General features: G+C 48.7%; 1 protein-coding gene across 3 annotated transcripts in view; it reads right to left on the bottom strand.

The window, feature by feature from the left end:
• FLNB (filamin B) overlaps window positions 1–19651 on the bottom strand; it is a 128651-nt gene that overhangs the window by 14535 nt on the left and 94465 nt on the right. Inside the window, exons 27-40 of one of the 3 annotated variants that reach the window (XM_064496383.1) lie at window positions 18673–18829; window positions 17400–17589; window positions 15320–15567; window positions 12599–12637; window positions 11731–11833; window positions 10878–11018; window positions 8454–8582; window positions 7528–7701; window positions 6474–6632; window positions 5984–6187; window positions 4791–4943; window positions 4573–4695; window positions 1715–1981; window positions 947–1084 (exon numbers count right to left, since the gene is read on the bottom strand). In XM_064496383.1, coding sequence (XP_064352453.1) covers window positions 947–1084; window positions 1715–1981; window positions 4573–4695; window positions 4791–4943; window positions 5984–6187; window positions 6474–6632; window positions 7528–7701; window positions 8454–8582; window positions 10878–11018; window positions 11731–11833; window positions 12599–12637; window positions 15320–15567; window positions 17400–17589; window positions 18673–18829 — 2225 coding nt within the window. Of the gene's footprint in view, window positions 1–946; window positions 1085–1714; window positions 1982–4572; window positions 4696–4790; window positions 4944–5983; window positions 6188–6473; window positions 6633–7527; window positions 7702–8453; window positions 8583–10877; window positions 11019–11730; window positions 11834–12565; window positions 12638–15319; window positions 15568–17399; window positions 17590–18672; window positions 18830–19651 lie in introns of all 3 variants that reach the window. The other 2 variants (XM_064496382.1, XM_064496384.1) reach the window with 2 other exon arrangements.

Consider the following 19651-nt stretch of genomic DNA (forward strand, 5'->3'; position numbering starts at 1 on the left):
TGGGGCTGAAGTGTCCCTGCCTCGCCTCCAGGGCTGAGGCTGACTTGTTCAGGGAGGGCCACCTGGCTTACAGCGGGCCAGCCTGATTTCTCTTAGCTGGACAAGGGCAGGGATTTTTAATCTGTGCCCACAGGGTCCCCCACCACAAAGGCCCTGTGTGCAGTACTCAGGAGAGCCACAAAATGTGGATGGATGTTTACTTTATTTTTACTAACCTCAAACTGAAATTTAGCATTTCCATTAGAAGTGTTGACAAGAAATCACAGCATGTTAAGACCTGTGACTTTGTCACAACAACAAGCACAGATATGTATCACTTTACAGTTTTATATGTATCTTGCCACACCATTTACACTCATCACCACTTTAGAAATTAAGGTAGTTAAGAGACTGCCGCCAAATCGTATGACTTAATGTATCAGTGAAGATGTGGATATGTTGCTATGTTACACATTTGTTCTTTTAAAAAGAGGTTGATAGCAATATCTTAATACAATTTGTTTCCTTTATAATCGGATGTATTTTATTTCATGTGCTTAAAAATATTTCCTGAGATGGTCCCCGTGGGCTTCACCAGAGGCCCAAAGGATCCATGGCACACAGGAGGTTAGGAACCCCTCAGCTGCTGGGCCCACTCTTCTGGGGCAGCCACACCAGCTTCCGGCCGAGGGTGGGCAGAGAGAGGCTGGTCAGCGGGAAGAACGAAACAGCTGAATGAAAGCTTCAGCGAGGCCAACAGAGAAGGACAAGACACAACAGGAACAAGGATTCCTGCTCGTTTCAGGCCTGGCTGGACTTCTGGCAACTGGATTTTGAGAAGGTGCTCCCAGGTGCCCACGCAGACAAGCTCCTGTCCTACTTGAGCTGGTCGGATGGGTTTCTGCTCCTTACAACCCAGCCGCCCCCAAACAAGGAGAATGCCCCCTGCTGGCCATGGAGTACATACCAGGCTCCTGGGCAATATAAGACACACCGCAGGATCCGTTCTTATGGTCATCGAATGTGATCTCGGCCTTACTGGGGCCCTCAACAGCGATGGAGAGGCCCCCGGCGCCTGCCTCCCGGGTCCAGATGCTGAACTCGGCTAAGACAGAGAAACACCTGGTCAGTGACTGAGCCTGATACAGACCCCTCTTCCTGCTCAAACCTGGGGTGCTGGGTTCTGTTTGTTGCCAGCCCTTTTCTGTTTCCCTAACCCCGAGTAGAACCCAAGAAAGAGCACCGCTGATGTTTCGCAGGTACTATCCATGACTACACTGAGTTCATGGGCAATCAGGCATCTTCCAAACACATGAAAAAGATGAGGGTGTCCGGTTCTGTCCCCACAGATCTTCCCACCCAGACACCACCACTGCAAGGGACTCTCACAGCCAGTTTTGTAGAATTCTGGCATGTTCCACAGTATGTTAGCCTGCAGGGTGCTCTGGAAACAGTTTGATGACCCTGTTCCTCTCTTGGAGCCTCACGACACACACCCATAAACCACAGGCTCCAGGAAGTCCCTCAGTAAGACACCTGTTTAGCTTTGGGTAAGTGAGCAATTCCCAAACATCTGTAGCCACAGAAGTCTTGCTTTAAACAATGCCTCTTCATATCACCCATCAGAATCATACCTACAAAGTCTTCCTTTTAGAGCAGGGTGAGGGGTGCAGGGTGCTCACACCACCAGGCTGAACTCCATCTTCCCAAGTAAGAATCTGCCCGGAACGCTCACCTGGGACTCCTGCTTCTCCTCGCTCTAGGCCGGGGCCCCCTGCCCGGACCTTGTGGGCGCCCCCCTCGCCGAGCGGCCCCACGGTGAACTGGAAGGGGCTGCCGGTGACGTGCTGGCCGCGGTACTTGACGCTGACAGTGTGGACGCCCATCTCCTGGGGCACAAACCGGACGCAGTGCGAGTTCTTCCCCACGGGCACAATCTCTGCCTCGGTCACGCGGCCGGAGGGGCTGGTGACGTGGGCCGACATGTCGCTGCTGTCGATTTCTGAAAAGCAGGGGGAGAAAGAGAGGAGGGTGAGGGCGAGGAACCAAGGTGGAACAGGACATGCAGGGCAAGCAGCGGAAGGCAAAGCGAGTGCGGCCCAGGGTGCAGGGTGCTCAGGCTTCCTCCCCTTCAGGCTGGATGCCTGCCCTCCTGGCCCCTCAAATCCCTGGGTGGCTGTGACCAGCATGGAGGGAGCAAGGCCCTTGTAGCCACCCAATGCAGAGAACATTCTTGGGGGCACTGACACTTCTTGCCTTGCCAAGCCCTTCACAGCCCTTGTGGTGGGAAGTGACTCAGTTCCACGCAGCAGTTTCAAACCAGAGCCTGAGCCGATAGTTACAACATGGAAATAAAAACTGAGATGGCTCAGAAGTTTCTAGGCAAAGGTGGCACGGGACCACCTGTCATGCTTATAGGGGCTCTTTTCCATAGGTAAGGGCAGAAAACGCAAGAGCTATCACCCCTCATCGTCAAGAAGCCTTAGCATTTCTTTTAGGCAACAAGACAAAACGCATTTAGAGAAAAAGGTGAACACAGGTCAGTCCCAGTGGCAAAGGGAAAACCACGCGTGAGCAAAGCTTTGAGCAAACCGAAGACCAGAGGCCACACTTCCAGAACCGTGATGCCTCGGGTCCTCAACACCAGGAAGCGGACCACATCTGCTCCACCCGAGGTGCCCGTGCCATGCCAGCGACCGCGCCTGGACTGACGTGGTGCACACAGGCGCGCTGCATGCCGGCTGACCAAGCAATGCTGTCACCTACAGCAGCATGAAACCGCACCCTCCAGCCCTACGGGATCTGGGCAGCAGCTCATGACTTTGAGCCCTGAGGACAGAGAAAGGAAGGAGGTTGAAGGGAGGGCCACCCCACACGGCCTGGGTCCGGAGAACATCTGGAGGCTGGCGAGAGAGGATGGTTTAGGCAATAAGGGGGAAAATGAGTCACCCAGAGTCATCTGGTGCCACTGAAAAGAGCAAAGGAGTCAAGAGCCAGACAAGACCTTGGAGAAAGGGTAACTGTCCACATCAGACAAAGGTAAGAGACAAACAGGCAGAGGAAATAGAAGAGAATTCTCCTAGTGACCAGAGAAATGAAACTGAAAACTGGGTACCATATCTTTCCATCAGATTAGTCACAGTAAGAATGAAAGACAGTGCCCAGGGCTGGTGGGAAAAACAGAGAAACAGGCACCAATTTCTGGAGGACAGGCTGCCAAGGCATAGCAGCATCTGAAACGTATCGACCCAGCAATCCCACTGCTGGGCGTCCGTCCAGTGTGACGACAGCCTGAGCACACGGCGGCAGGTGTCACAAGCACCAGTTACAGGGGTCATGGGATTAAGATGCGTGTGTGGGGAGTGAGAAAACCCGACAACGGACGGTGCAGCTACATGTGACATGGACTCTTACACAGTCGCTGGGAAGATGATGGGGAAGTAGTTTTGGTGTGTAAAGATGCCCACACACAGTGAGTGAGAAGGGCACCAATGTGAGCTGAGACTGAGCCCGTGTGTCCAGGGGGCTGGGGGCATCTGGGGTCCAGCTCAGGTCCTCAGACGTGAACCACAAACTCCCCGGATGTAGGGATATGAGGTGACACTTACTTCCCCCGTTTTTTTTTTGAGCATGTCAACTTTTTAAAAAAATGTTTGTTTGTTTATTTGCAGGGGGAGGTAATTAGATTTATTTGTTTATTCTTAGAGGAGGTCCTGGGGATTGAACCCAGGACCTCATGTATGCTAAGCATGTGCTCTACCGCTTGAGATATACCCTCCCCCTGAGCACGTCAACTTTTTATGATCACAGTCCACACAGTTCTTTTTAAGTGACTTTTAGTCTGGACACTACAATAATGAGGCTTTGGCCAACATTGTGTTTACACGGGAAGAACCCATCAAGTATTGCCAAGAAGGCAGAGCAAACAGACATGCAGTAAGTTAGGGAAGACGGGAGATGCTACATGGAGCTTCATCTAGAAACTCATCACAGCCTGAGATTTCTCGTCCCCGTAGAGTCTGCAACTCCACGCACGTGCCAGAGGAGCCTCAACACCTTCACTCACACAGTGACTTTTCAACAATAAAAAAAACCTGGGCCATGTTTCAGACAGACTATGGCCATTTACTGGCTAATTTGGCCAAAGGGCTAGATGTGGCTCACCTTCGCAGCCTTGCATCCCAAACCTCATTCTGATTTTAGAAATAAAAGATATGAATGGAAATTAGAAGGATGTCGCCGGGCTGACACCTCCTTCCAGATATGCGGATCAGTGGGGTCAGCTCTCTCATTGACATTATTGTATTCAACACACAGCGAATTAAAGTCTAAAAGTTTATCTATTTTCCCTCATATGATACAACAAAGCTATTTTCCACTTGGAAGAAGAAAAAGGTAGCAGGTAAACAGATTTATTTTTCCTGGATGGGCCTCTGTGAAAAGAAATATTAAAATTATTAATGAATACATAAAAATAAAAGTTAAATTAAAAAATAGTTCCCCATAGCAGGTTTGAACGACACATTCTGGGCCAAGCCTGGACTTGGCCTCCAATGATGCCCACGCCCTGACCCACAAGCCCCTCACACTCACCTGGGATTTTCAGGTTCAGGTCACAGATGCTCCCGACAGTGGCCACAGATGGCGCTCGGCTGGTTCGGGTGATGCTTTCCTTGACTCTTCCCTCCCCACTGATCTTCACGGTAAACGGACTCCCTGCAAGAACCAAGAAGGCCCTCATGAGCAGCCCAGAACCCACGCGTCAGGAAGTGCAAGCATCAGGCAGGGAGGGCAGAGGGGGCCACACGTACCAGGCACGTGCTCATCAGCGAACTTGGTGGAGACGATGTAAACCCCAGGCACAGTGGGGAAGTAGGAGACCTTGCAAGTGCCGTCCTCCAGGTCCTCTGTCTGGATGTCCACTTTGCTGGGGCCTTCCACCGCCAGGGATATGCCACCATAACCTGCAAAGCAGTGGCCGGCGGGCTGCTGTCACAGCAACTCACCAGGAAGGGGGAGCTTCATGAATGCAGAAAGGACATCCAACCCTAGAAATGCTCCAGCCAGCAGAAAGACAGTAACGGTGACTCCTGTTGGAGAGCCCTGGGCAGAGGAGCCAGTTAAAGGCTCTGAGAATCCTGCAGTGGAAGAACCTGGTGAAAATGGCTTTGACTATACTTTTTTCTCAAGGGTATCTACTAACATCCCACGGACCACCCATCCTGCAGAAGCCACTGGGGAAGACACGGCCCACATGCCCCCAGGAATAGCAGGCACTGCCTGGAGGCTTATGGCCAGCTGCAGGCCTGAGATTTTGACATTTTAAACTGCCTCTAGCTGCCTCACATGCCAGGGAACCACTAAGACAGCAGATCTAAAGCTTTAATAACCTGAGGAATCAACAGAGAACATTAGCCCATCAGGACCAGAAATTCTCCAGCTCCCTCCCCTGGGACTGCAACTTTGTCCAGAAGTCACCAGTGCAGCCATCAAGAAGGCAGAAGACAAGGACACTAGGAAATGGAGTAGCCTGGAGAGGTTCAACCTAATTCAGACCTTCTCAAAGAGGAAACAGGAAGAAATTCCTCACGTCCTCCAAAGCACTGCTCAGCTGAACACGACCTTGGCCAGCTGGCCAACATTCTTAGCTTGGGATGAGTTCAGCAAACCCTGGGAAGCTGAGAACAATGCTGAGAGTGTAGATAATGAAACATTAACCTATGAGTTGTCGTGGCTCTGGGTTCAAATGCTAGAAGCAGATGGGGATGCTAATTCCTGTGAGTCTTAAATTTTTCATCTAGAAAACAAGATAATACCTACTTCACCATTGCTCCTGGGGCTTCAGTGATGAGGATAATGCACACATAAGGATCTACAGCTTGAAAGATGCTCAGAAAGAAAAGAAAGTTGGTAGGACAAAAAGACGAAGCAGTCTGAGCAAAAACAAGCCAGTTCTGCAAGCTCTGGGCTTTTCTCCTGGGGACCCCCCCCCCCCCCCACAGACCTGCATCCCTCGTGTCCACGATGAAGTCAGACATCTCAAAAGTCCGGCCTTCTGATAGGCCACGGCCGTAGACTTTGGCTCTGCGGGCATCACCGATCTCCGACTGGACCACCATGATGGACACGGGGCTGTTGGCCACGTGGTTGCCATTCTTCTTGATGCTGACCAGGTGCTCACCCACTTCCCGGGGGATGAAGGAGATGCCTGGAGACCGGAGAACAGATTGGGGTTTGTAAGAAGAGGGGAAGGTGTGGGGAGGAAGCAGGGAGACACACTTGCAAGGATGGCAACAGAACTTCCTTTCTGACTTCCCAGCAGCCCAGGGTGTCCAAGAGGGTGGCCAAGATCACAGCTCTTACCACACATGTGACCCAGTAGGCTTCTCACCTCACACCCCAAGGGGCTACCAATTTCTCGGCAAAAACCGAAGGAATCCCCGTCTCCCACCCAAGATGTCCCGGCTCCAGCCGGGAGGGCAGCCTGGCCTCACCGATGTGATTGTTGGGCAGCCTCTTCAGGAGACAGGGCTCATCTCGGCCGGATGGGGCCTTGATGCTGGCCGTCAGGGTGCTAAGGTCAGTCTCGCTGATGTCGAGCAGGAAGTCGGCGGCAGAGCCCAGCTTCACCTGAGAGCACCGCCTGCTGTCATCTGGGAAACACGACCCCCAACACGGCTCAGTTACATGTGACCCCAGCTCTCCGGAGCCCTCACTCCACATGCAGATGAACAGACAAGAATTAATTACCCAAAATTAAGTGAAAAGATGTGCCTTGGACAAAGAGCAGACCTAACCAACAAAAAACAATTGCTATTTATACCTGGTTAGGGGGAAGACTAGTAGGACTGGCAGGAACTGGAGACCTGAGTCCACACAGACTGCATTTAAAAAAAAAAATCTTTGCTAGTGGGAGGCACCTGCCACCTGGCTATTATCCCCTTGGGGCCTTTCTCGGGTGAACACTCATCATGTTCACACAGGGACGGCTGGCTGTTTCACAGACAGGTCTAAACACCTTGGGGCAAGAACCTTGTCTTGCACGTCTTCTTTATAACCCACTGAGTGCATGACTCAAACACAGTGAGAGTAACAGGGGCCAGGAGTAGGGCTTGGAGTCAGATAACCTCCACCTGAATCCCAGAATATCCCCATGTGAACTTGGCTCGGCCACTATCTCTCCAACCTTCAGTTTTCCCATCTGTAAAATGGAGAGGAAAAAAATCTGTCTAGTAGTGATGCTGATGGGCATCTCTGAGCCCATTTACTCATGCAATAAGCATTATTTGAATGCCTCTATCAGAGGGCCTCTTACATACCGTGGGGTCAGACTAGCACAAAGTAAGTGCTCTCCAAATGGTGAGCTTGCTTTTCCCAGGATTACCTGCTAAAGGAGGAATTTAGCCCATTCAGCATTGACCATGCTCCCCAAGGAGTCACTGTGACACCTAATCTCAGACAAATGCCTAGCCTGCTGCTCTGGGTCTGATGGGAGAGAGGCTGTCATACTTCCCACTAGGAAGCCCCCGGTAAGCAAGGCAACTCTACCTGTGATCTTGGCTGTGAAGGGGCTGCCAGGGATGTGCTTGTCATTGTACTTGACCAGAATGCTGTAGTCGCCTGGCAGGGTGGGCAGGTAGGTCACTGTGCACGTCCCATCTTTGTTGTCAATGCAGCTGATCTCGGCCTTTGAGGGCCCCTCAATAGCCAAGTCCAGGCCACCTGTGAAGGGAAGCAGGGAGAGAGGGCCATCAGAGAGAATGATTCTTTGTTTCAAAAGGGTTAATCACTCACCCAGGGCTGCCCTGATGCCTGTAAGGTCAGACTGACACAAGCCATGGGAGCCTCAGGGAGAGGCATAGGTCAGAACAAAGCAATTTACACGGTCAAAGTGCCACTGGGAGGACACTCTACATCTGAATTCTCCCTCCAAGTGACCCTGAAGTTCTCTCTATTTTTCCGGATATGTGAGATGAGGAAGGGATGGAACCCTGAAGGGCCAATCACACATATTGAAGGGTGTCACACACAGACTGTCACTGCTGGTTGGGGGCTGGATGCCAGCGTGAAAATCCCATGAGAACAAAAATTCAGACATTTTCTGTGATGACAGTGGGCACGGGCACACAGCTTCATCTGGAATAAGCCACTGAATAATGTCTGTGGTCCTGTGGACACATGTGCAGGTACAAAAGGAACAACACCAAAAATGTCATCTACCAAGACACTTAAATTTCAGGCAAGTCACATGAAACACTTCATAGCGATGCCTCTGATTTTAATCAGAACACAGAGGACTTCAAAAATTTCTGTTTTGGGTAGAACACAGAGAAGCTCCACACAAGAGATTTACATGTGAGAAAAGACAAGACAGATACTACCATTCGAGAGTCTTATTATTTTAGAAGCTTCCCTGGAATTGCATGCACTTAACTCTCCAAATGAAAGGCGGGAAGAGGATAACCACACGGTACCTTCTCCTGCGTCCTCAGTGACGATGGTGAAGGTGGCGGTTTTGTTGGCCACTCCATACACCAGGCCTGGGCCGTACGCAGAAACACTCCCGCTGTTGGGGTAGTTCACGTAGAACTGGAGCGGGCTCTCTGGGTTTGCCAAGAACACACACAAAATTAGGACTTGGTGAAGGGGGAATGCCTACCTCGGACAACCCGCGCTTTAAGATTCACCTGACATATCCTGTGCAGAACAGAAGAGGAGATTTTGTGGGACTTCCATCCTAGGACACTCATGGGGGTCTACTTGCTAATGTCCCTTCAGTGACCATAGAAGAAAAACAGTCCCAAGGCTGCTCTGGACTGGAGGGGGCCTTAGGCAGGGGAATTCGGCTTAGCTGGACAAATAAGGAGGAAAGAGCTATACCAGGTGGAGAAAGGACCCACTACAGAGGGGATGTGGCTGGAAATGTCTTTTGGAGAAGGTTGTTTGCCCACGACTTTCAAAGCGTATGAGCCCACCCCTAGGAATCTGCCCCACAGTGGTCCTCTCACCCACTCCCACTCCCAGCCCCATGCAAGTACTTCCACTTCCACAGTGGTCAGATGAAAACTAGGTAAAGACCGCAGGCTCCATCAATAGGGGTGTTGGTTAAAGAAACACTGGTCTACTTGTGGGTGACTAAACGGAACGAGGGAGATCTATGCATACTAACTTGAGAGATTGTCCATAATGTGTTGCATTAAAAAGAGAAAAAGGCAAATTGCTATATAATATTAATATCACTATCCCATTATATTAATATCTTATATAATACTAAGACCCATTTTAACACCTATATAATAAAACCCATTATAACATTATCCCTGTAATACTAATACCATTATCCCATTCCAAAACAGAACAAAATAGCATGCATGTTTGTAGGGACAGAGACGACTGAAAAAATACACACACCAGCAGTGGAAGTAGGAGGAAAATGAAAGAAAGACTTTTTTTTACTTTTCCTTTTTCTTTAGAATATTTAAGCAGAAGCAGATAATAATTTTTACTTTTAAAAATATGCACATGTACACATAAACTAAAACAAACATCAAAGTGGGAGAAATATTTGCAACTCTTATCACAATGGGCTAATCTCAATATTTAAATTGTTCTCAAAAACTTACATGACAAAGGCCAGTAATCAAATAGAGAAATGAGGCCAAGGATACAAACATTCAGTTCAGAGAAAAAAAAATACCAACAGTACTTAATCATATAGAAAGTTGCTCAATCTGTTTCACAGGAGAAATAAAAATAAAGCAACACTAAGATACTGTTTTCCAACTATCAGTTTGGCAAAGATCCCAAAATTTGACAGCACATACATAGCATAATCCACTGGTAAACTAGGGGAAAAGCAGGTGCTCTCCGACACGGCTGGTGGGTGTGTGAACTGGAGGACTCCGATGAAGGGCACTTTGGTGAACTCTATCAGAATGACAGATGCCTGTGCTCAGGGAGACAAATCTCACAGATACACTCTAGCAGGTGTGAGATGACGGATGTGAAAGGCTATTCACTGCAGCATGATGAGGGATCACAAAAGATGGGCAAGAACCCACACGCCCTCCAACAGGAGAAATGGCTCATACGTAACATTCGCCCAAATGGTGAGACCACGAAACTGCTCTACTGGGATAAAAAAGCTCCCTGGGATATACTGTGAAGTGAAGAGGGCAAGGCCAGAATAATGTGCAGAGTATACTACCATTGATGTAATAAAGGGAGAGGAATTAAAAATCTGTATTTTCATTTGTTGTAGTGTCTTAAAAATACTCTGAAATCCAACACAAAAAATGAACAACGGTCAGGGTCAAGAAGAGGGCAGACAGGGAATATGGGTGGGAAGGAAAGCTTTCTCCACTATTCTTTTTAAACCATGTGGGTAGGCTGCTTACTCAAAATAGTAAATTGAAAAATAAAGAGTTATTTAAACAATTAGAAGGGAAAAAAAGAACAAAGAGTGAGGCTGTGCTGGTTGATGGACGTGAAACCTAGCTGGCTTTCCTTGTCAAGGGCAGTGTGACAATACGGCAGCTTGTCCTGTTCTCACAACCTCCTCTCCTGCTTAGAGCTCTGCAGGCCTGGCTGGAAAGTCCCTCTGTGTGCCTCACATTTTCCTCCCAGCTCACCCTTTTGCCACACTCGGCACAGTGACAGAGATGGACCATCAGGGACCGGAAGGCCTGCACTGTGACCCAGGACGCTTAGCTGCATCAACCCTACTGGAAACTAACTGGAGTCAGAGGTGGTTCGGTTTGGCAGGGAGGCCAAACCTGCCACTGAGAACCGCTTCCCGCACAAAAGCGGACCCAACACATACAACTTCCCAGATGTGCAGGCCCCTGAATCTTGGAGCCCTGCAGGGCCAGCCGGCCAAGGCGCTGAGCTGGACTCACCAGGGATGTGGCTGCCCATGTACTTGATGTGCATCTCGTGGAGCCCGACCTCAGTGGGGGCGTATCTGACGGTGACTGTGCCATCCTTGTTGTCCACAATCTCGGGTGTGGCCGTCTTCCCGGAAGGCATGTGGACCTCTCCTGTTGGAGCACAGGGAGACAGGGCAGTGAGCCCACTGAAGAATTTCCCCAGAGAAGCTGAGCACAGAGGCACAGGCGGCCTTCAAAATAAAGGCTTTCAGATCCAAGAACACTCTCTGCTGCCGGAAACATCCAAGTTCCACAACAGGAAGCAGAAATGGCTGCTTAATTTTGTACCCTTTCGCTTCCACAAAATGCGGCAGGCAACACACAAGTAAAGGGGCTTCTACTTTTGTACTGACAAATGAGAAGCTCAAACAGGACTTGAGAAGACCATGAGACCAACAGGATTAGTAGAGCATCAACTCAAAGAGAAGCAGGCACTGGCAGGAGGCTGGGAGAGGAAGGAACTCTTGTATACTAGACCTCAGTGTCAAAGTTGCGTCTGGAAAAGTGGAAGAATAAGAGGAAGCAGGGAAAGAAGGGAAGAGGAACCTGATAGTTGAGAGTTATCTAAACACAGTAGTTCTTAACCTACAGAGAATCTCCAGCCCTCTCCAGGATGTAATGCAAGTTATAAATAAACCACCTCTTCAGAGACACGGAACATTCTGTAATCTCGGGGCTTATGGACCAACCCCCTAGAACAAGAACCAAGGACACTGGGTTCTGGACCCCAGATTTGGAGACAGATGGGACCACCTCGCGACCACTGCTCTGGAGAGCTAGCGTGAGGGAGTGAGAATGAGACTGCTTTCATGACAGTGCTTACCGGTGATTTCTCCTTTCCTGACTGCAAACGGAATGACCAAGTCGAAAGGCTTAAACCCCAGGCCGTTCATGTCACTCACTGGGACATAGGCCTCTTCGGTTACCTAAAAACAGGAAGCAGCAGTCACTGGGTAAAGTGGACAACAGTATGGGGTGGTGAAGACACAGGGGGCAGAGCAACTGGGAATTTTGCAAGCCTGTGCAGCCAGGATTTGGGGATGTGGCTGCCCACGCAGGAAGGGCTTTATCTAACTGGCTCTGGGGCCAGAGCAGAACCTGAGGGACTGGGGACGTCATGCTGACCAATTGCTAAAAGTCATCAGGCTGTTTGCTTGTAAAATTCCCAGTAGTGCCCATGGGAAAGTGGAAAAGTGAGAGATAGCAACGTCTGAAAGTCCCAACAGGTTCCACCTGGAAAAGTTTAGTTGCTTGTGGCCTGGAAAAGAAGGTGCGTTTTAAGTGGCAGAAAGTAGCAGCGGTGGCTTTCCCCCCTGAACAGAGACCAAATGTGCAAGTGGCGGCTTTGAGAGTCAGCAGGAGGGCCAAGACAGCTGTCCATCTTTCTCTTTAAACGTGGAGACAAACTGCACCGAGCGTGATCACAGACATGGTGGCGGGCGATTCGTGGAGCATGTACGATGACACGGGTGGGTCTCATTACAGAGAAAGCGGGGATCATTGTGCTGGACTGATCAGTGGGCACAAACGAATGACCAGGACACCCAGAGGGCTTAAGCAATCCCCAAAAGCAGGCTGCAGCTTTTCTGAAATGAAGGCTGAGTAAACACAGACACGCAAAAAAGGGGGGGAAAAACCCCAAAACAAAGAGAGTGTACCCAGGGCCTGAATCCAGGGGAACATGCATTTACCGGCGCCTCCTCCATGACTGCGACTTCCCCATCGGTGGCCTGGTCAGTGGCAAATGGAGATTAGTTGGGAATCACACTGGAGGGACATCGCTACTCAGACGCTACAAATTGAGGGCTGCTCCCTCCCCATCCACCTTGCACGGCAGGGAGCTGCCCACTCGAGCGGGAGCCTGCGTTCTTCCCAGCCTCGTTGCAAGTGGGCATTCTCTCTTCAATGTCAAATCCACATGCCCCCTGGACCCACAGCCCCACTTCTAGGAAGCAGGCCTACAGAAATACTAGCACGAAAGTCCACAGGTCAGTGATGTATGCAAGCGGTTCTACTGGAGCCACTTGTGGTCAGAAAAGGCTGAAACAAGCTACATGTCTGTCCGGCTCGGTTAAGTACATCAGGTAAGCCTGTACAGTGGAACACAGTGCAGCCATTCTGAAGAGGCGGTCAAGTCTGATCAATTAACAAAGAAGGGGTTCGCTGGAAGGTTGAGGGAAGGAAAGCAACGTGTATGGTGTAATCGCATGCACAAAACTGATGCATTTCCTGGGCAAGCAGAAAAAATCCTAACATAGGTCACGAAAGTGGGAGAAGGGGTCTCTTGTTACCTGGTACGTGTCTATAGTAGTTGATGTTGTAAAGTTTCTATAAATTCATTTTTTAAAAACCGGAGACTTCATGTTCCTGATCCAACCAACCTGATAAGGGACAGGTCCCCTCTCAAGACCCTCTTCTACCACAATAAACAAACACTGAAGGCCTCCCTTATGAAGGAAGGCTTCTGGGCCTACATTTACTTCTTTTTGTGTATTGTGGCATCTCAGAAGGGGGCTTCATTTACAGAGTTAGCTTTGCGAGCTTCAACCATGGAAACAGCCCACATTTCTCAGACCCTCTCTGATTGGGGTGACTCAGGGACACATTAGCAGGGAAGATTTTTCAATGCCTACACTATGGCCTTTGCTCCATGACCTCTCAATGGTGTCGAGCAGAGAAGCTGCTAGACCCGTGACTTCCTTGGCACGCCTGTGTGATGTATTTAACTGAACCAGCCTGCCAGGACTCCTTGAGACATTTGCTGCAAAAGCAGTACTGGGTGCTCACATCCTCTTGGCGCCAAGCTTGTAGAGGAAGGCAGGGAACCTACCCGCAAGAGGCCAGTGAGCAGAAAGTCAGCCCATCTAAGTAAGGCTGGAGAAACCTTGGACCAGGAGGATGAAGATGCAAACTGGGTGCCTTGGGAGTCACCCCTTTCTGCCGTCATTAGTCGTTAGAGGGGCAGCGCATTTATACCGAGTATCTTTGCTCTGCATGCATTCCAGAGCCGAGAGAACATTCATTCCTAATGAGTTTGGTGGCCCCCACTTTAGGTTTCTGACTCATCTGCTAAAATGGTCCTCGGTATTTCGGTCCTGATTTTTTCACTCAGAACTTCCTAACGTGGTCTCTCATCCCCAGCTCACTGCACCAGGAGGGCTGTGCCTTCTGCTCAAGAGCTGCTCTTCCAACCTGCCCGATTCTAACCAACCAGATAAAAACTCCTGCAGGCTAAAATCAGATCCTTAAACCTACAACTGGCACCTCCCTGTAAATAAGAAGGACATAAACTTTTTAGCTGCCCCTCTTTCTTCCCTGAAGGAGAAAAACACTCCTAAGTTAACAGTGTCAAAAGTTGACAAATGTTTACATCCTTGGGACAGAAAAAAGGGCTCCAGACTGCTGGCACAAGGTTTATAGATAAACAAACATCTATGGAAAAGAATAAAGTTGCAACAGATTGTAGGCTGGGTGACAGACATGGGCTTCTGTTTGGAATGGAGTCTTCGTGCCCTTCTCTGCTGCTGCATAAAGTGAAATCATCAGATTTGAAGGCTGTGCAGGGGGCCAGGCCACTGAGGTCTGGGAACTTTGTGGAGCACTGTTCATGGCATCAAAGGACACGGGTGAGGAAGAAAGAGCCCGGCGACTGTCCAGAGTGGGCAGGAGGTTCAGTGGACTTGAGTCTGACCCCTGCTCCTATACCGCATTTGTGAAAGGGCCAATAATGCTTGGTTTTAAGAGTTAAAGGAAGGACTGCTCCTAAGGTTTCTAACTCCTTTCCTGGTAGAAGAACCTTAATAATCAAAGGAAGATGTAAAAGTTACTCAGATTTGAAAATTAAAGGGCCTAGCCATTCTCTGCCCAGAGGTTTTCCATAATGGTTTCCTTTTATTCCAGATGTTCCTAGCTTCAAAAGACAAGCTATTTCCCCCTCGTAATCAAAGTCTGAATCTTTCCAAACACAAGTGGAGGTACTTTGAGTGCTGGGAAATCAGAGTCAAGCCTCCAGACAACAGCAATGGGAGCCTCTCTCCTCCAGGCCGTGGAGATGGGGGAGGAGGCGGGCAGGAAGAACCAGCAGAATGAAAAATTGCACTGCTCTACTTATAGACATTTTTTTTTGTCAAAGAGCATCTTTCTGAACTGGGCTTAGGCCAGGATGTTGCCTAAGATCCTTAGCACGATGGATACTCTGGTTGCCAATATGATTCCCTAAAAACCCTTAGAGCCAAAGGGCCCCCGGGTTTCTAGAGATTACTGTGGGACTCTACAAGGTCATGAGCGCTTAAGACAATTTTTTTTAACAGAAAAAGAAAGTGGCGGGGGCTGTCCTAGCCAGGGCTTAACAGCCGGCAGCTGTTGCAGTCTCTGCTAAGAGCAGCACGCCCTACGGAGACAACCCTCCTTACCATGACGGTGAAGGGGCTGTTGGGAATATCGACGCCACCAAAGCGCACGTAGATGACGTAGGTGCCCGGCTTGGCGGCCGTGTAGAAGATGTCATAGGTGCCGTCCTCGTTCTCAATGACGTCCGCCTCAGCCTCCGTGCCATCCGGGGTCAGAACTGTGCAGGTCACCTTCCCCTTCCCGGCCGTCTTGGCGTCAACCACGAAGCCCACTTCCTCGCCGGTTTTCACTGTGGAGGCGATTCCAGGACCTGGAGAAAAGTTGAGGAGGAGAGCACGGAAGCTTTAGCCACGGACAGTTACCCTGGAGGCTTAAGAGGAGATCACACACGTTGGTGCTGTGTTTGTGAATGTCAGACCTTCAACTGCCACCACGCAGAGGGATGTCCCAGAGACCTCCTGGGGAAGGGGCTGCTCCAAGGAGCCTTCTACCCATTCTTATTAAATAAGGAGGTTCTGCAGGTTCTGAGGGCAACCGAATGTCACACCTGGTTTGCCAGTGTTCAAGGCGATGGGGATGAAGGTCAACTTGTATCAGCAAACATATATTAGCATTTTCTTAAGTGCCAGATACATATAAAGGTGAGCAAACCACTGTCCTAGCTCTCAAGATGCTCAAAAACTAACAGGGCAGACGGATGCAGGCTGGACACCAAGAAAGACAGCTCAACCTGCAATGGAAACGCTGAATAGGGACTAAGTTACAAAAAAAAAAACAAAAAAACAAAAAACCAACCATCCTTCAGAGAAGCATCCTGCAGCATATCTATGTAAAAGTGCTAAGAATTTCTATCCCAGGGTTGCCAAGCTGACAGAGGGCTTTCTGAGAAAGGGCGGAAAGGCTAGATTCTGAAAGACGGACACTCTTGGCTGGGAAGACTTACAACCTCTGTCTCCAAACAATGACCATTCTCTCTGACTCGAGGCACCCCTGTACTGAGGATCCATGGATTGGGGAGTGCAAAAAAAAAGTGTGAACTAAATGCACACTGGCTAAAAAAAAAAGCCAAGTGTGCAGAAGCCAGAGGGAGCGAAAAGAACATGACAGATAGTGGAGAGGCGAAGGGAAGATTGGAGCCCAACTGGGGAAGGCTCTGAGAGACATGCTGAGAGGTGGGGCCACAGGAGCCCCCAGGCTGAGCAGAATGTTCTGCCCAAGCTGGTGGAGGGAGCAGGGCCTTGAAGGCAAGGAGGAAGTCCCCACCCAATATTAACATGCCCTCAGGTTAGCAAAGATCCAGGTGTCCCTGGAACAGCACAGACCTAGGAGGTGGCCTACTGGCCAGTGTTACAAAATTTCTCAATGTTTTGTGGTGGGTGGGCCAAAAAGGGCCAGCTGAGCAACTTAACAATCTTGCCCTGAAAGCCAAAAGATTTTCTCCATTCAGAATAAGACAAGAAATAGAACACATCCAGGGTGGACCTTTGTTTAGCTTTATTTAAAGGGAAGCAAATCTGTGTCATTTCAGAGATGGGGGTTCACAGTTTGAAATCTGCTAGAAGCAGCACTGGAGTTGCAAGAGGTGTTCTTAAAAAACTGAAGGGCCCGTGATACTCAAATAGTCACATCTTAGAAATGGAAGGAACAGCAGATGCTCAAATATTCCCGGAGAGTTCCTCAGAGACTCATCCTAAGCACTGACGAAAAACCTAGACACTTTAATGTGCTTCTCTGGTGCTGGCCTGAAATGCTCGTGAATAAATCTTGAATAACTAAACCATCTTACTCATGAAAGGCATAAATTTGATGCTTTTCCTGAGAACCACCATCACAGTTGAAAGCTCAATAAATCACCCACTTCAAAAGTAATTATAATAGTTTCCATGTGCCTGGCACCGTGCTAACCACTTTTCATGCCTGACCTCTTCTAATCTCTGCAAGAATTCTGCAAAACAGTCTCTGATCCTTGGAAGAGCTTCTTAACTTAATTGTTCTCCAAAAAGATCTTTCATCTAAATCTGACTGAAGCTAAGAGTGGTTGAGCATCTTGCCCCGATGACACGGCTATTAAGTGAAAGAGAAGGGCCAGAGCTTGGCTTTCTGATGCCAGAGCCCACAGTCCTGCCCTTGACCTGCACTCACCGGTGGCCAGGCACTTGCTGGCATCGCCCGTCTGTGTGGCCCGGATGCGGTAGGGAGATAAGGGAATGTCATCCCCGCCGTAGGTGACCCCGATCATATAGCGTCCAGTCTTGTCAGGGATGTAGGTGACGGCGTATGTGCCATCTTTATTATCGTGGACAATGGCTCTTTTGGGTTTTCCCTCTTGGTCCTGTAGATCACAGAGAAATGCTATTTAGGATGTTGCCATCAGGATGCAGAAACCATGCAAGGAAAATCTTGGTGCATTTTGCTCATCAATTAGTGCCTCGAATGGGAGGAAAGGGGAATTACTGGCTTAATACAAATTTTTTTTTATGAGGTTGGGGTTGAGTGTGTGTTTGGGAGAGCAGAGGGTCATAGATCCCTTTAACACTGTGAAGGACATGGTCAATTTTTAGTGATTTTTTCCATCGAGTGAACAAATAGTTTTAGCTCTAAATCCATTTAAATGTAGGGGACAAGGGAGCAGAGCTCCTGCTTGTGCCCCACCACATTTACCTCCCTTCTCTCTTTACTAATAAGACCCTCATTCTTTGCTAGGTGCACTGCTCCCAGAGACTCCCATTCCTAGTATCCTTGACCATGAGGTTTAGCCACTTGACTTGTGACAAACTTCCGGCAAATGAGGAGAATGGGAGTCTTATGAAGGATTTCTGAAAGGGCTGCTGAAGAGAGCTGATTGAGTTGAAAAGTCCTGTTTTTCCCTTCTACCTTTCTTCCTCCTTTTGGCCTGCAATGTGGACTGGATGGCCAGAGCACCAGCAGCCTCCTGGTCCAGGAGGTCTAGGAGACCTTAGGGACAGAAGCCATATGCTAGGCCAAAGGAGCAGAAGGGTAAAGCCTGCTTCCTTGGCAAGCCACACAGCACTCAGGAGCCCTGTTTGGCCTCCAGGCCTCTTTAATGAAAGAATTATCCCATGTGTTTTAAGACACCCTCCTTTGGGGGTGTACTGTGATATGCAGCAGAACTTAGTCCGATGAGTAATTTTAAGCATTCAACAATAAAAACATAAGAATAGATGTAATAGAGAGCAAAATACATGAGAGTCACCAAAGTGTGGTACCTGGGGCCCTTAGACTTCTCAGGCAACTGTGTTTGTTCTCCTGTACAATTACTGACTCTCTGGTGGGGAAATGTGACAAATGTTTTCAGGAGATCAGAAACTGGTTGTTAAAATCCTGGTTCTTATCCCTGGCCAGGAAATTAGGTCTTATTAATGCAGTCTGGCTCCAGGAAATCATTCAATGTTACCGTTATCTGAACAGCAAGCAGGCCTTCCCCGGCATCTCTGGCATCGATCGCAAACTCCACAGGCAGGCTGGCAGGCACACCGTAAGTGCTGAGGCCAGGGCCACTGGCAGTCACTTTGCTGGCATCATATGTGGGAAGGACCTTGACCTTAAAGGGACTTGACAGACACATACACATCCTGGTTCAGTACGGGTATAATTCAAGCCAGCAACATTTGACCTCTCTTACATAGAGACTGGGACTGGGACTGGGGGTGGGGGGTATTTCTACAACATGTAAGATTTAAGCGCCTTAAATCCAGCAGAAATTTACAACCATGTAACCATCATACAACAGACCAGCTTTTCCTTGGTGCATTCCATGGGATATAAACTAATTCCCAAATTAGTTTGGGAAACATGGGGTTAAACACATTTAACCCTCTTTTGTTATACTAACACAATGATCACCAAAATGGAAAGAAAATATTGGAACTTCAGTTTTAATATTTTATCTCAATCTCTTACTTTCTATTTTTAGTATGTTTTAGATGATGCATGACCTATTACTAAAATAACACATAAATATAATTTATACATACCTACAGAGCTAGAGCTATATGTAAAATCTTTATGTAAAATATGGATATTGGGGTACAGGTGAAACTTTTTCATCGTAAGTATGATTTAAAAAACACCTGGAGGCTGTTTTGAGAGGTGAGGAGCTTATGCAACATTTTTTGTATTATTATGAATGAGGAACAAGGTTTTTATTCAATACCTTCTGAGAATGCTATTTTCAACAAAATCCTCAACAAAGAAGTAAAAATCTTTGCCCCAATCAGAAAACGACTTGCAGGGTCACCAGAAAGAAGACCTTGATGAACTAATGCACTCTTCATTTCTTCAGAAATTCCCTACTCCTTAATTTCAGCTCATCTTTAAATTAAAGATGGGCCGAAAGGAACAAATGTGGGGGACCCAAGAAAGCAGGAGACGCA

Source organism: Camelus dromedarius, chromosome 17, assembly GCF_036321535.1.
Source record: "Camelus dromedarius isolate mCamDro1 chromosome 17, mCamDro1.pat, whole genome shotgun sequence".
NCBI lineage: Eukaryota > Metazoa > Chordata > Mammalia > Artiodactyla > Camelidae > Camelus > Camelus dromedarius.